The 14,700-nt window shown below is 50.1% G+C and overlaps 3 protein-coding genes across 3 annotated transcripts; 2 read left to right on the top strand and 1 right to left on the bottom strand.

Moving 5' to 3' along the window:
- Positions 1 to 112: 112 nt before the first annotated feature.
- On the top strand, positions 113 to 8,534 carry BO94DRAFT_559174 (type I polyketide synthase; the record flags this gene model as incomplete). The annotated part of the gene is made up of 12 exons (XM_025614046.1): positions 113 to 301; positions 359 to 503; positions 556 to 824; positions 880 to 2,131; positions 2,188 to 3,116; positions 3,201 to 3,410; positions 3,466 to 7,083; positions 7,139 to 7,456; positions 7,514 to 7,875; positions 7,938 to 8,003; positions 8,035 to 8,368; positions 8,487 to 8,534. 12 exons carry the CDS (start codon positions 113 to 115, stop codon positions 8,532 to 8,534), a joined length of 7,740 nt encoding a protein of 2,579 aa, XP_025464496.1.
- A 369-nt stretch (positions 8,535 to 8,903) lies between these two features.
- Positions 8,904 to 10,151, bottom strand: BO94DRAFT_588639 (uncharacterized protein; the record flags this gene model as incomplete). The annotated part of the gene is made up of 3 exons (XM_025615897.1): positions 8,904 to 9,369; positions 9,437 to 9,798; positions 9,846 to 10,151. 3 exons carry the CDS (start codon positions 10,149 to 10,151, stop codon positions 8,904 to 8,906), a joined length of 1,134 nt encoding a protein of 377 aa, XP_025464495.1.
- A 1,495-nt stretch (positions 10,152 to 11,646) lies between these two features.
- BO94DRAFT_473148 (amino acid transporter) lies at positions 11,647 to 13,415 on the top strand (the record flags this gene model as incomplete). The annotated part of the gene is made up of 4 exons (XM_025608466.1): positions 11,647 to 11,799; positions 11,860 to 11,930; positions 12,001 to 12,197; positions 12,256 to 13,415. 4 exons carry the CDS (start codon positions 11,647 to 11,649, stop codon positions 13,413 to 13,415), a joined length of 1,581 nt encoding a protein of 526 aa, XP_025464494.1.
- Between the last annotated feature and the right edge of the window lie 1,285 nt (positions 13,416 to 14,700).

The raw sequence follows: 14,700 nt of genomic DNA, 5'->3' as shown, positions 1-14,700 counted from the left end.
CGACAAAAGCCTATTGTCTCAACCCTCCATTAAAAATGGATCGCAGGTATCGCATTTTATCATTTGACACGCTGAGTAGTATCCGCAACTATCAAGTGACCAATGTCCGACAATGGAAAACACTGTTCCTTATGAGCCAATCGCCGTGATTGGCATGGCCGGCAAGTTCGCTGACGAGGCTGAAGATTGCGAAAAGCTTTGGCAGGTTCTGCTAGAGGGGAAGTGCACATGGCGACCGTTTCCTCAAGATAGGCTCAATGTTGACACTCACTTCCACAATGATCCCGATCGGGGAGGCACTGTAAGGTATCCCTAACAGTGACTGATTGACGCCTGCTAATGGACTGATTGCATTCAGCTCCGAGTGGCTGGAGGACACTTTCTCGCGGAAGATCTGTCCAAATTTGAGGCGGGCTTCTTTAGTATTTCACAGGCAGAAGCAGAGATGATGGACCCGCAGCATCGCCTTTTGTTGGAGAATGTTTACCACGCCCTCGAAAACAGTGAGTCCCGCTGGGACAGTTGAAGGCAGAATGATGCTAATACCTAATCCAGGTGGTATCACACTAAAAAAGGCCAAAGGCACGGATACGGCCGTTTATGTCGCCTGCTTCTCAAATGATTATCGGGACATGCTTAATGCAGACCCCGAACAGATTCAAAAACACAAGATATTGGGTACACATGATGCCATACTTTCAAACCGCATTAGTTGGTTTTTCGACTTCAAAGGAACCAGCGCTACCGTGGACACGGCATGCTCGGGCAGTCTCGTTGCAGTGCATATGGCATGCCAAAGCTTGATTCTGGGTGAGTCGAACATGGTATGTAGTCAGGGAACCATTGACCCATCTCAGAGCAGAAGCTAAGTCCGGGTAGGCTATTGCGAGCGGTGTAAACCTCATCAGCTATCCTTACACAACGCAGGATCTCTCGAAGCTAGGCGCATTGTCACCCGATGGGCCGTGTTATAGTTTTGACCAACGAGCCAATGGTTATTCGCGAGGTGAGGGGGTCGGCACGGTTGTTCTTAAGAAACTCGCCACGGCAGTCAGAGACGGCGACACGATTCGAGCAGTCATCCGTGCAAGTGCGGCAAATCAGGATGGGAGGACTACAGGAATCTTCAACCCATCCACTGATGCACAAGCGCGGTTGATCCGGACAACTTATAAAGCTGGTGGCATCAATTTGGATCAAACTGGTTATTTCGAAGCGCACGGCACAGGAACATCCACCGGTGATCCAGCAGAACTGCGTGCGATAGCGTCTGTATTTGCGGATCGAACGTCAACACACCCTTTATACGTCGGGTCAAGCAAGTCAGCTTTGGGTCATACAGAGAGTGCAGCAGGGATCTTGGGCCTGATAAAAACAGTATTGTCGCTCGAGTGTGGCCAGATATGCCCTAATGTGAATCTTGAAAAGCTGAATACAGCGATTCGTGCGGACGAATGGCGAATGGAATTCCCCACAACAGCTGTGCCGTGGCCTAAGCCGGGCCCAAGGGTCGCATCGATCAGCTCGTTTGGCTTTGGCGGGACAAATGCGCATGTTGTGGTATGCGATGCATATCATGAGCTAAAGCAAAGCAGGCAGCAAGCACCCCACCTGACACGAATCGACCCGATTTGTGCCGCTGCTACTAAATCTACCGATGCCCCGATGACAGACAGTAGGGAAGCAACTGAGGATATCAAACAAAGTCTCAGATCTAGGACGAGTATCGAGGTCGACAACTCTCAAATATTTTCCATCTCTTCATTTGACGAAAAGGGGGTACATCGCCAAGCAGAACGGCTGTCCCACTATGTCCTATCCCGTAACTACGCAGTGGAGCACAAGGACGAGTTCCTGGGCAATATTTCGTATACATTGAACTGCAAAAGAACACAGTTCGGATGGCGTGCTGCTTGCGTTGCGGCCAGCGTTGAAGAACTGACCGATTCGCTCGCAAAATTGCAACCGACACGAGGTATCGCCACCCCGGGGGTAGCCTTTGTGTTCTCAGGACAGGGGAGTCAATGGCAAGGGATGGGTCGTGGACTTATGCGATTCGCTCCGTACCGAAAATCATTACAGTCTGCAACAACATTCTTCAAACGTCTGGGAGTCACGTGGAGTGCGATAGGTGCGTTGAGGACACCCGAGCTTATAGACGAATGAGTAATTTACTGACTTAATAAGACCTTTTGGCTGACCTTGACTCTGACATCAATGACTGCTTGCTCTCACATCCTTTGTGTACAGCCCTTCAAGTCGCCGTTGTTGATTTGTTGAGAAGCTGGAGTATAGTCCCGCATTCAGTGGTCGGGCATTCATCCGGTGAAATTGCAGCAGCATATGCAGCAGGGGCTATAAGCCAGAAGGCCGCCTGGTTGCTAGCATTTTGTCGGGGACTAGTCTCAAAGGCTATTGCGGATGAAGGGGCAACAATGATGGCCGTGAGAGCGACGGAGACGGCCCTCTTGCATCATATAGAAGCCTGTCCCAGCCGAGACCTTACAATCGCCGCCTTTAATTCCCCCACAAGCTTTACTGTATCTGGCAGTAGAGCATCATTGAACGGTTTGAAGGAGCGGCTGGGACATGATGAGATCACGGCGAAGTGGTTGAATGTCCAAAATGCTTATCATTCTCCTCACATGAAGAGCGTCGTCCAGGAATATATCCACCTCATTCAAGAGGTAGAGACGCATAAACCCACCATTGTATCGGGAGCTTTATCAGCGAAAATTATTTCAAGTGTGACTGGGATTGAGGTTCGAGGAGAGGCTATGCGAACAGCAGAGTACTGGGGGCGGAATCTTCTATCTCCGGTGCGCTTTTCATCCGCCATTGAGAAGATGTGCGTGGAAGACGAAATTGGGATAGTCATAGAGATTGGCGCTCATTCAACGCTCAAAGCCCCGATAATCGAGACTCTCCAGGAGAGAGGAATCGACGGGATTCGATATTTGAACACAGGCACGCGCAATATCCTCACATCTACCCCATGCCTGCAAGCGTTAAGCTCACTATGGGAGACGGGGTACCCAGTCCATCTTGCAGCTATGTTTGATTCTGCCGCTTCTACTACTGCACAGAAGGCCCCAAGGAAGCAGTCTAGGCAGAGTGTGAGCATGATACGTCCAGATTCTGCTATAGGCCTGGATTTTGACATTGACGCGCACCTACCGCCAAACCCGGCTCACTGCAAGGATGTCCATCTCCTTGCTTCGCTACCACCATATTCCTTCAATCACAGCACAGCCTACTGGAAAGAAAGTCGCTTCAGTAAAAATTATCGCTTTCGCAAGCATCGAAGGTCAGATGTACTGGGCGCCCCAGTAAATGATTGGAATCCACGTGAGCCGAGGTGGAGAAACTTCTTAAGAATCACAGAAAGTCCATGGATGGCGGACCACGTGGTGAGCAATAGTCTGGCATTCCTGAAACTGCCACAGAATGCTGATCGGCCCTGAGGTCTCTGGGAAGATCATCTTTCCTGGGGTAGGCTACGTGGCAATGGCGATTGAAGCGGCAAGGCAGATAGCGGATCCAGGCCAGCAACTCCGAGGCTTCAGACTCCGAGATGTGCACATTCATTCTGCTCTTCTTATCCCAGATACTACCGATGGCATAGAGACGGATTTCAGTCTCTTGCCTGTGATGGAGACCATCAGAAAAGTGTCAAAGCCCTGGAAACAATTCCATATATATTCCTACAATGAGGAACATGCCGAATGGCGTCTCCATTGTACCGGGAAAATTGCTCTCGAATACGATAACGACAAAGACATTTTGGACAGAGGGCCCATGAACCAGGAACAATGGGAGGGTGAGCTCCACCGGAGCCTTGCGAGATGTCGGTTTCCAATCGATTCTGAACGATTGTATGAGTGGGCCGACGATGTTGGCTTCAGCTTTGGGCCAATGTTTCGTAACATGTCCAATGTGAAGCTGAGTACAACTCCCCATCAAGGGAAATCAGCTGCAATTATAACAGTCCCAGACATCGGCAGCGTGATGCCTGGTGGCTATGCCTTTGATCACGTAGCTCATCCGACAACATTGGACGTATTGATGCATACTTGCTTCGGGGCGATCAAGAGCTTAAAGGGTCTCGAAGCAAAGCTCCCGATGTATCTTCCAAATGTATTTCGCGAAGTTTGGGTGTCAGCCGAGATTAGCAGTGAGGTAGGACATGAATTTATGGGGTACAGCCGCGTGCAACCACTATCCCATACGACATTCCAGGGCAATGCTGCAATGATGGACAGAGCAACTTCCTCTGTGAAAGTAGCCCTCAACGATGTGGAATTGGTCAGAGTTGACACCCATTCGAAGCATGGGCAGCAACCGATATGCCACGCCATCGCATGGAAACCAGATGCTGAAAGCCAATTTTGTGAAGTCAAAGCCAATGCCTCGGGGGAAAATCCGGGGTTCAAGTCTTTTGAGATGCTTGAACTCAACGCTGCCATTTTTATCGAGACAGCTATCGCTGAACTAGACCGAGATGAAACTCCCGTTGTCTGTCCTGAACACATCGACAAATATAAGGCATGGATGAGGCACAAATTCGAGGAGATTGGGGCTGGAATGCAAAGCTGCTTGGATGCATCAGAGCTAAAGCGCTATATGGGAGACCGGGCTGCCATGTATCAGTTGCAGGAAGCGACGAAGACCTCCAGTGCGACAGGAAATCTGTGCGTGCTCATGGGCAGGAACATCGGCAAGATTTTAAAGCAGGAGATCGACCCCCTCGAGCTTATGTTCGGTGAAGACCTGATGAACGCAGTTTATGATGAATTCTCCCGAGGGGGGAGGCTGCCTGGCCTTTTCGACCAGTACCTTGAACTCCTTGGACATAAATGTGAACGGCTGAGGATCCTCGAAGTGGGTGGTGGGACAGGAGCGACGACCACTCCGGTACTGAATAGACTTTGTCCCATCGGCGACACTATCTCTCAGGAGGCATGGAAAGTGGAAAAGTTGGTGTTCACCGATATATCCCCAGCATTCTTTGAAAAGGCAGCAGATAGGTTCAAAAGCTGGGAAGGCATAATACAGTACAGGACGTTTGACATCGAAACTGACCCCAAACACCAAGGGCTGGGGGACGAATGGTTCGATATTGTTCTCGCCGGGAATGTCATTCACGCAACGAGAAATGTTGACAACACGTTGCAAAATCTCCGGTCCCTGTTGAAGCCACAAGGGCGTCTCGTCCTGCATGAACTTATAAAACCCAGTATGCTCACGATACCGATGATATTCGGCTTGCTTCCTGGGTGGTGGTTAGCCGGAGACCGAGACAGACACCTTGGCCCATTGCTTGACGAGAATGGTTGGGAACGGGCATTCAAAGACAATGGTTTCACGGGGATTAACCATATTCTCTCTGACAGCGCCAACGCTGAAACACACCTGTCCAGTATTATGGTGGCCAGGGCCACATGTGATGATCGGCCTCATTTGCTGCAGAATTCAGTTTCCATCGTGAATCTAGATTCGGAAACAAGGGGACGGGATATGTCTAGCCAGTTAGCGGACGACCTGCGTCGTGCGTACGGATCTGAGGCATGCCGTGTTGTACCGCTTGACCATGTCTCTGGGTCACACATTGAAGACTGCCCGGCCATTGTCATCATGGATTGGCCAGATCAGAAATGGGACAACATGACGGAGAACATGTGGCATATTATGAGGGACCTTCTGATATGCTGTAATAAGCTACTTTGGGTTTCCCTGTACGATGCAGATGCAGATCCAAGATTTGCTATGTGTACTGGATTAATTCGAACATCCCGGTGGGAATACTTTTCCTCCGACCGCAACTTGGTCACTCTGGACATCACAATTGATACCAACTCGTCAGATTCGTCTGTATCTGCCATTCAGGAGGTTTTTAATCGGCAGTTCATCATATCATCAGAGCATCCTAATGAAGAATACAAGCTGGAAGGCGGTCAGCTCTATACGTCACGGCTTCAAGACCTTCACGTTGTCAATGACTTCCTCGGCGGCCAGATCACCGGTGGTTCGGTCGGTGAAGTTGAGAAACGTTTATTCAGATCTGTTCGGGGAGAAGGGGTCAAACTGCACGCGGTAATGTCGAATGAAGGGGGTACTCCCATCTTTGTTAAGGACAATGACAGAAAGAAGTCCTTAGGCCATTCTGAGGTTGAGGTGGAGATAAAAGCAGTAGGTGTCAACTTTCGCGATTTACTCATAGCTATGGGTCAGCCCGTGGGGACCAATATTGGAGTTGAAGGAGCTGGAATTGTGAGTGCTGTGGGAATCAATGCCAAAGGGCGGCTATCGGAGGGCGACCGAGTCATTATCTTAGCGGACCCATCAAGCATGGGAACAATTCGAACATATTGTCGGACACATTGTGACTTAGTCACTCAGATACCGGACGATGTATCTTTCGAGGTGGCCAGTGCCTTGCCAATAATCGGATCAACAGTGCTGTATTCATTGCGCGATGTGGCTCGACTATCAACGGGAGAGAGCATCCTCATCCACGCTGGTGCTGGAGGAACCGGCCAAGCGGCTATTCAGTATGCCCAGGCAGTAGGGGCCGTGGTTTTCACAACGGTCTCAAGCCGAGAGAAAATGCAACTTGTGATGAATTTGTACGCCATTCCGGAGGATCATATCTTTTACAGCAGAGATGGCCAATTTGCCGAACGTATAAAACTTGCTACAAGAAACAGAGGAGTTGATGTCGTGCTCAATTCACTCGGGGGAGAATTGCTGCATCTTTCTTGGGGCTGTCTTGCCCCTCTGGGCCGGTTCATAGAGCTGGGAAAGAGAGACATAATGGACAATGGGAAGCTCCATATGCGTCCATTCGCTCGAGGAACCACATTCACTTGTGTGGACATGTCCCTGCTAACGTCCTTAGACCCAACTAGGGTAGGGCGCTTGATAGACGACACTTTGTGCCTTTATATGCAGGGAAGAATTGGTCCTCCATCTCCACTAACTGTGCTCAAATTTTCAGACGTCGGTGAGGCTCTGCGTCGCTTCCAGACAGGAGAAGCCAAGGGCAAGATGGTACTGGTAGACTCTGGTAATGATATGGTGCCGGTAGGTCGAAATCTCTGTACAATCATACAGGGTCATCTAATGAAGCAAATCGCAGATGCTGCCACCCACAACTTCACCGTTGTGCTTCCCACGAGACGCGTCATATGTCATCGCTGGAGGGGTCGGAGGATTAGGACGTGAGATCGCTAGATGGATGGCATATCGAGGAGCCCGACATTTAATCCTTTTATCTCGCTCTGGTGGTGATCCTGAATCCGTCACAGCTTTAATGAACGATTTGAAAACGGTGGAATGTGAAGCGGCGGTGGTCCAGTGTAACATTGCTGACCGCGGCGCGATGAACGCTGCGCTGAAAAGTGTTCGCAACTTTCCTCCAATCAAGGGTTGTATCCAAGCTGCGATGGAGTTGAAGGTACGTGGATTCGAAATCACCTTCCTTCGATGGATACTGATATGTGATATCTCACAGGACATGCCTCTGGCAAATATGGCGGCTGCTGATTTCAAGACCGCGACTTCTCCAAAGGTAGAAGGGTCCTGGAATCTTCATTCAATACTTCCCAACGACATGGAGATCTTTATCATGCTCTCTTCTATCGCAGGTATCATCGGGGCGCGTGGTGCCGCAAATTACGCAGCAGGAAATACCTTCCAAGATGAACTAGCTCGATATCGTTCAGATCGCGGCCTACCTTCCTATACCATTGACCTTGGAGTGGTTGCTTCAGCCGGCTACGTAGCAGAAAACTGGAAGGCGAAGAGAAACCTGTCATCGAGGGCTTCAGGCCAGCTCTCCGGTATTCGGATGGAAGACCTTTTCCGTATCCTGGAGTACTGCGTTCATCCTGACAATACCACTCGCACTGCTCCCATATCACCCCAGATTATCATAGGTCTCGACACTGCCCCCTTAATGGACCGCACTCTGAATTCCGGCGAGGTGCTAGACTACCAGCGCAGTGCATTATGGACGAATATTCGGGGCCCAAGGACTCGTGAATCGCAGGGTCTGGTTTCCTCGACTGGGACTCGGTCGCGCAAGGAAGAAGCACGCTCTCAACTGAATGCAGCAGATAACTGGCAGTCTGCTGTTGACACTGTGGTTCACTGTGTGCAAGAGAAGCTTTCGTCAATGCTCTGCATCCCAATGGCGGAAATAGATCCCCACCGCCGGCTAAGTGACTATGGCGTCGATTCTCTGGTCGCAGTAGAATTCCGGACATGGATGAACAGAGCCATCGGAGCAGATATTCCTGTGCTGGAAATCATGGGGTCTGACAATATTGATGCAGTTAGTTGCAGAGCAGCGCATTTAAGCGAGTTCGTGAGAGGGGACTTGAAGGAGGCCCCTTCATTGAGGTTTGACGGGAGAGAGAATGACGCGACCGCGTCCGACACGTCCGCGTCCGACACGTCTCTGTCACCTGTCACGTGACTTGAAGCGGGATCAAATATTGGATGTGGAAAAACATCAAGAAATGTCGTACTAATTTCCAATGGTCTTCATCGTGATATTATTTACTCTTGATTGCTGTATTTTATGTCAGTCTTGTAAATCCCTGGTTCTTATCTTAGCCACGCATGCATTAATCTGTTAATGTTTAGTCCAAAAGCCACACGTAGCATGACCAGTGCGACTAGTACTATATATGTTTCCGCTTGGAGACCCAATCCGTAGATGTGGATTGGAGACACACTTTGGCAAATTAACGACAAAGAGACTGGGGATTAAAAATCAAAAATTACTACTTGATGGAAGGTAGTTAAGAAGTATTACTGTGGTCTAATTAGTGTTCTAATACTAGGATTGCGGATCGGAAATAGCCACGATTATGGTATGAAATGGCCGAGGAACCAAGTTATGTCATCCTCGACTTTCCAGCAGAAGATGACCCCTGTATCTCATCCAACTCGATGCTCTCCCGAGTCACCGATATCCGTACACTTTTGAGTATCGCGTTGCTCTGATACGCTTCATAAGGCGCTGGCGACGCTGAGACCGTCGCCTCCGTCCGAAGGATTGGTTCGTCCTCGTTACTGCCAAAGGAGCTGAGGCCTTTTACCGGTCGGGATGACCGCCACGACTTAGGGGGAGTGCACCCGCTGTGACTCTGCGACTTTGAAGCATCTTCTGTGTATGCGAGGCCATGGTCATCCTCATAGACTGCGACGAACATTTTCAGGCACGAGACGGTGAGGAGCACGATGCTCAGGCTGAGATGGAGCTCTGCAACGGAGGTAGCGTAGGTACCGATGAGCGAGGGGTTGGAAGAGTAAATCTGAGAGTGGATATAGTATAAATGAATTGCGGAAAGAGGGATTAGTCTTAGTTTGGAAAGCCAGGGTTAGTGGGTCAGAAATAGGGTTTGTAAGAGAGGCGACAAAAACGTACATGATCCGAGAGCTGAGGATTGATAGCACTTTGAGTTTCTTGCTTAAGGATATTTGGACGTTCCGGATCGTTATCGCTGGGTATGATAGGATCATGGCTTCTAAGATTATGTCGAATGCGCAGATGGCTTGCCATCGGGGGAAGAGGCCGCCGCACTCTCTGTCAATGTCATTCCAAGGATGAGTGCTGCATCGTATGCCTAGCAGTAATATGGCGACAATGGTCCAGACGGCACAACATGACAAAACGACATTAACCATCCATCTTGTGCGTTCCAGAGAGAGGTTTTGATAGAACAACATTGTGCCGACCTTTGACAATCCTAGGACAAGGACATAGAAGAGATCTGTCGCGTATCCGACCTAAAATTCTTAGATTGCTGGTCGGGTACCGCGCCTAAGTAACGTACCTTTTCCATTTGCGTATAGTCGCCAGGCAGAATCATCTCTTCGGACTTTCCCCACCCATAATGAACCTGGAGGAGGACCAGCGAAACCTGGGTACAGGCGCATATCACCACAGCAAAGAGAACGTAGTCGTCTTTCAAGATAAGGCCTCTTTTAGAAGATGCGAACAATCTGATACCCAGCGACGCGAGAATTAAGAAGAGTGCTAAAGAGGTGATGATCACGATCAGCCCGTTGTGGTTATGGTCGTTATCTTCCGTCAGCGGGGGTGAGACACCAGGGGGCAGCGAGGCCGCTAGGACAGCCATGGCAGCAGGCAGTGTCGCGAAAAGGAGTCTGCCGTAACTCTCGCAAAGGTAAAATCACCACATCATGGCGATGACACGTTGTGAGGATCGTCGCATCTTCAACTACGGTCGATGTCAAGCGAGTGTGCCGGCGACTTTGCGGTCTGACAGCGTTTACCGACAGGGTTGCCCCTTGACACTAGCCTCCCACTGTCACGTTTGAGGCGCATCGAGTGTTTGCTTCCCTGAGGTGGTCGCACAGGGGTAGTGCTTATACGAGGAAGATGGACCGGTATGAAGTTGGAAGTACGGAGTAAGCAGGCAAGACCAGGGTGACAGTGAAAGGGTGAAGCGTCAAGAACGGTCGGGAATGATTGTTGGCAGCATCTCATGGCTGGATAGGTAGGACAAGACCACGCACCAGGAAGTAGGAAGCCGTCTGGGTACCCACCGACCGCATGTCGTTGGTGGAGAGCAGGCTGGATAAGCGCAGAAGGATCGAATCCCGGCTGATCAACTGTTAATCGTTCCCTTCCCTCCACATAGCAGGTTATAAGAATGAGCTATTTCCGGAGATTAGCCTCCGTGCGATGGGGTCGCAGTACCACGAGAACCGGGCCCCAAACTTAAATAGTTATCCACGCTGCTGCATCTCCTCAAATCAAGGCAGCCCTGACTCATGCCACCACACGCGAGGCAAGTCTAAAAGAAAGTTCTTCATTTAGCCTAGAAATCGACAACGTCGGTCTTTCTTTGGGAGGAGAGGAGAGAGAAAATGAGAGCTCCTTGCTTATTGCACACCGGATCCATGGGTTACCGCCACGGCTGATTTGGCCTAGTGCTGCAACCACCCTGCAGCTGATGAGGAGATTTGCTCCGGCTTCGTGATCCCATCCTGGCTACTCCCGTGGGCCAGTTTCCAACCGAGTCACATTTGTGCTCCTCTGGATGCGCAAACAACATGATGAAGGAGTTGTGCCCGACACCGCCAGTGAGCCTGAGAGATGTCAAGGATGGAGGGAGCGAGGCGGGGAGGGGCTGATCGCTGGTCCGCCAAGAGCGCCGATCCGGTGGCTGGCATGCCTGGGGTCGTCGGCTGTCAGGATGCCCTCCAATGGAATATGGCTAGCCACAGGAATGGACATGATGTTCCATGACCACATTCTCCGGGGAGGGGAACCATGCGACCATGTGAGCGTGTGCTGACCCTTGCTGCAACGGGTTGTTCCTCACTCCCGGGAGAGAGAGAGGCAGGTTCAGGCAGGTTCAGGCAGGTTCAGGCAGGTTCAGGCAGGTTCAGGCAGGTTCAGGCAGGTCAAGCCAGGGTGAAGACAAATCGAGCAAAAAAGCCAATTTCACGGGAACTGGCAGGTTATCCTGACGGTGCCTGAGGAGAATCGCCGGTGGCTTCTTTGTCGAAGCCCACCACGTCACACAGACTTACCCCCCTTTGCGCCGGAGAGTAAACCTCCCAATCTCCTTCTCCTTTTCTCCACCCCAGTTCCAGTTTATCAAAATGTCATCCTCGGCCAGCGTCCAAAAAGGAGACCTAGTGACGGACTGCCATCACCCACTCGAGGTGGAAGACGCCGATCGGAATGGCGGGGAGGCTGGCACCAGGTTCGACCACAGCGACATGGCCCGCATGGGCAAGGCGCAGGAGTTCAAGGTATTTCCACCCTGGTGTCATGGATGCAGAAGAAGCGAACTGATTGTGCGTTGCAACCAGAGAAATCTCCGACCTTTGGCTGCTCTGAGTTTCGCCTCCGTTCTACAAGCCACTTGGGAATTTATTCTAATGTATGCCATCTCTATCTCATTCATTCACCTCTTTCCGTCTAGTCATACCTGATTAATTGAGATAACCTAGCTCCAACTATGAGGGTCTCGAAGATGGCGGAATGGCTGGCTTGGTGTGGACATACGTGTGGACCTTTGTCGGCTTCGGCTTCATCATTGTCTCGTTGTCAGAAATGGCATCCATGGCCCCAACCTCTGGAGGACAGTATCATTGGGTCTCGGAATTTGCCTCTCCACGATACCAGAAGTTCCTGAGCTATATCACTGGTATGTTATCGAATAACCGTACTCCGTCTCCCAGTGTTAGAACTAACAGGGAACCCAGGATGGATGTCGGTGTTAGCCTGGCAAGCCGGCGCTGCATCAGGATCTTTCCTAACCGGAACAATCATCCAAGGTCTGATCAGCGTGCGAAACCCCGACTACAATCCGAAGCGATGGCAGGGAACGTTATTCGTCTTTGCGATGATCCTCGTGATCTACTTCTTCAATGTCTACGCGGCCAGTTGGATGCCTCGGATACAAAATATCCTATTAGCCCTACACACCATCTGCTGGGTGGTCGTCGTCGTCGTTCTCTGGGCCATGGCTCCCCGCCAATCTGCCAAGGTCGTGTTCACAGAATTCAGCACATACGGAGGGTGGAATAATGTCGGGGTCGCGTTGATGATAGGCCAGATATCCGCCATTTACGGTTCGCTCAGTTCCGACGCCACTGCGCACATGTCGGAAGAGGTTCGCGACGCCGGTCGATATGTCCCCATGGCCATTTGCGGTGGATACTTTAGCAACGGCATCCTGGCACTGGTGCTCATCATCACACTCATGTTCGCGATGCCCTCCGTGAAGGACGCCTTAGATGACCCAACCGGGTTCCCCTTCATCTATGTCTTCAAGCAGGCCGTCTCCACAGCTGGCGTCAACGGACTCACAGCGATCATTCTGATTCCAGTCATCTTCAGCAACATCCTTTTCAACGCGTCAACCGCCCGCCAGACCTACGCCTTTGCCCGGGACAGGGGCCTTCCTTTCTCCAACTGGATCTCCAAAGTCAACCAGACATACAAACTTCCAGTCAACGCCATTGCCCTATCTTGCATTATCAGCTGCATACTATCTCTCATCAATATAGGGTCCGACACCGCCTTCAACGCAATCATTTCGCTGAACGTAGCGGCCCTAATGTGGACCTACGCCATCTCAATCAGCTGTGTGATGTACCGCAAGATCTACTGCCCGGAGACACTGCCCCCGAGGCGCTGGACCCTAGGCAAACACGGGATCTGGATCAACGCCGTTGCCCTGATCTACGTCATCTTCGCCCTGTTCTGGTCCTTCTGGCCCACAGAGGTCCCCGTGACCTTGAAAAACTTCAATTGGAGCGTAGTCCTCTTTGTCGGCGTCTTTTTCATCAGTTTAGTGATGTATCTCGTCCAGGGCCGACGGGTGTACAAGGGCCCAGTAGTCGACGTTAAGAGGAGCTGAGGACAATGGGAATTCCCATAGCATCATAGAGCCCACCACCCAGTGAGATTCTTTCTAACGTCGTCGATGTGTAATTAAACAGTTATCAAAAGTATTTAGACCACCCAGAAAACTGAATGACTTACTTCCAGCCTGACCGAAACCTCACCCGACCAGTATCCAAGCTTCATATAGCACCAGGACATCATCTATCTACCGAATTGATTGAAAAAGACAAAAACACAAAAATAAAAAAACAACATAAGGGCGTAGGTTGTGATGTATTCAGCTCAGATTGTCTAGTCATATCCCATCATCCCAATAACTACCACTATATGCAATCCTAGCTACGTAAACACTCCCCATCAAACCAAAAATATAAAACCTCAACATCAAACTCCAATATGCAAATAGCGCCGTCTGAATCAACACTAAAGACCACACATAAAAGAAGAAGTTGATAACGCAGCAAAACACAACCAAAATTCCTCAAAGTTATGTAACTAATTAACCATCTGATACGAATCCAACTTGGAGACCATCTACTTCGAAAATCCAGAACTGCAGTTAGGCTATTCCAAAAAGGTAGATTAAGGTCCAATCAAACGCCGATTATTTTGAGTTATGCCATTGGAATCAAGATTTAGGCATATAGCTGTACAAGAGGGAAGCGGGGGTATTTATAGAAGACATGAAGGGAGTTAGGAAGGATGGAAGGTGATTGAGACCGACTCGATTGAAGAATTATCTGGTGTTTGGGATGGGACCGCGGTGGGATAGTTGTACTTGGTTGGGTTTCGGTTTGGTATGGTGCGTGGTAATGGACTTTTGGGCGATGTAGTTTGGTAAATACTAGGGAGGGAAAGAGAGTTAATGGTGGGTGTCTCAATGTGATGATGAACTGTGTAAGTTACCAGTACTAGAATATCAGATAGCTGTTTGTGTCAGATTGAAAGTAAACGTAATGAATAATAGGGAAGTATTTGTTATCAGTACGCATGTTTGGTTTAAGTGGATGTGTTACAGGGATTGGTTGTATTTGGACCGCGTATGTACAGAATAGCTGCATCCCGGCTATGACGTCGGCAGATGGACGAAAATTAGGTTGGACTAGGTGAATATAGCGCGAAAAAAAGAGCGTATCATGCTGAAATGGTCTCAATTCTTGGTTTGCACCCTGTGGCGTGAACCGTCATCGTGGGTGAGCCTAAAAACTAGCTTGTTTCAGCAGAATAGACATTGTCGCTAAGAGCGACGAAGAGATAATCTCGCAGGTGGTATGGCGGGGTAGCACATGGCTAGACCA

The sequence above is a fragment of the Aspergillus sclerotioniger genome, assembly GCF_003184525.1.
Source record: "Aspergillus sclerotioniger CBS 115572 chromosome Unknown BO94scaffold_26, whole genome shotgun sequence".
Lineage (NCBI taxonomy): Eukaryota > Fungi > Ascomycota > Eurotiomycetes > Eurotiales > Aspergillaceae > Aspergillus > Aspergillus sclerotioniger.
The sequence above is the reverse complement of the archived record's forward strand: the minus strand, read 5'-3'. Positions and strand labels throughout refer to the sequence as shown.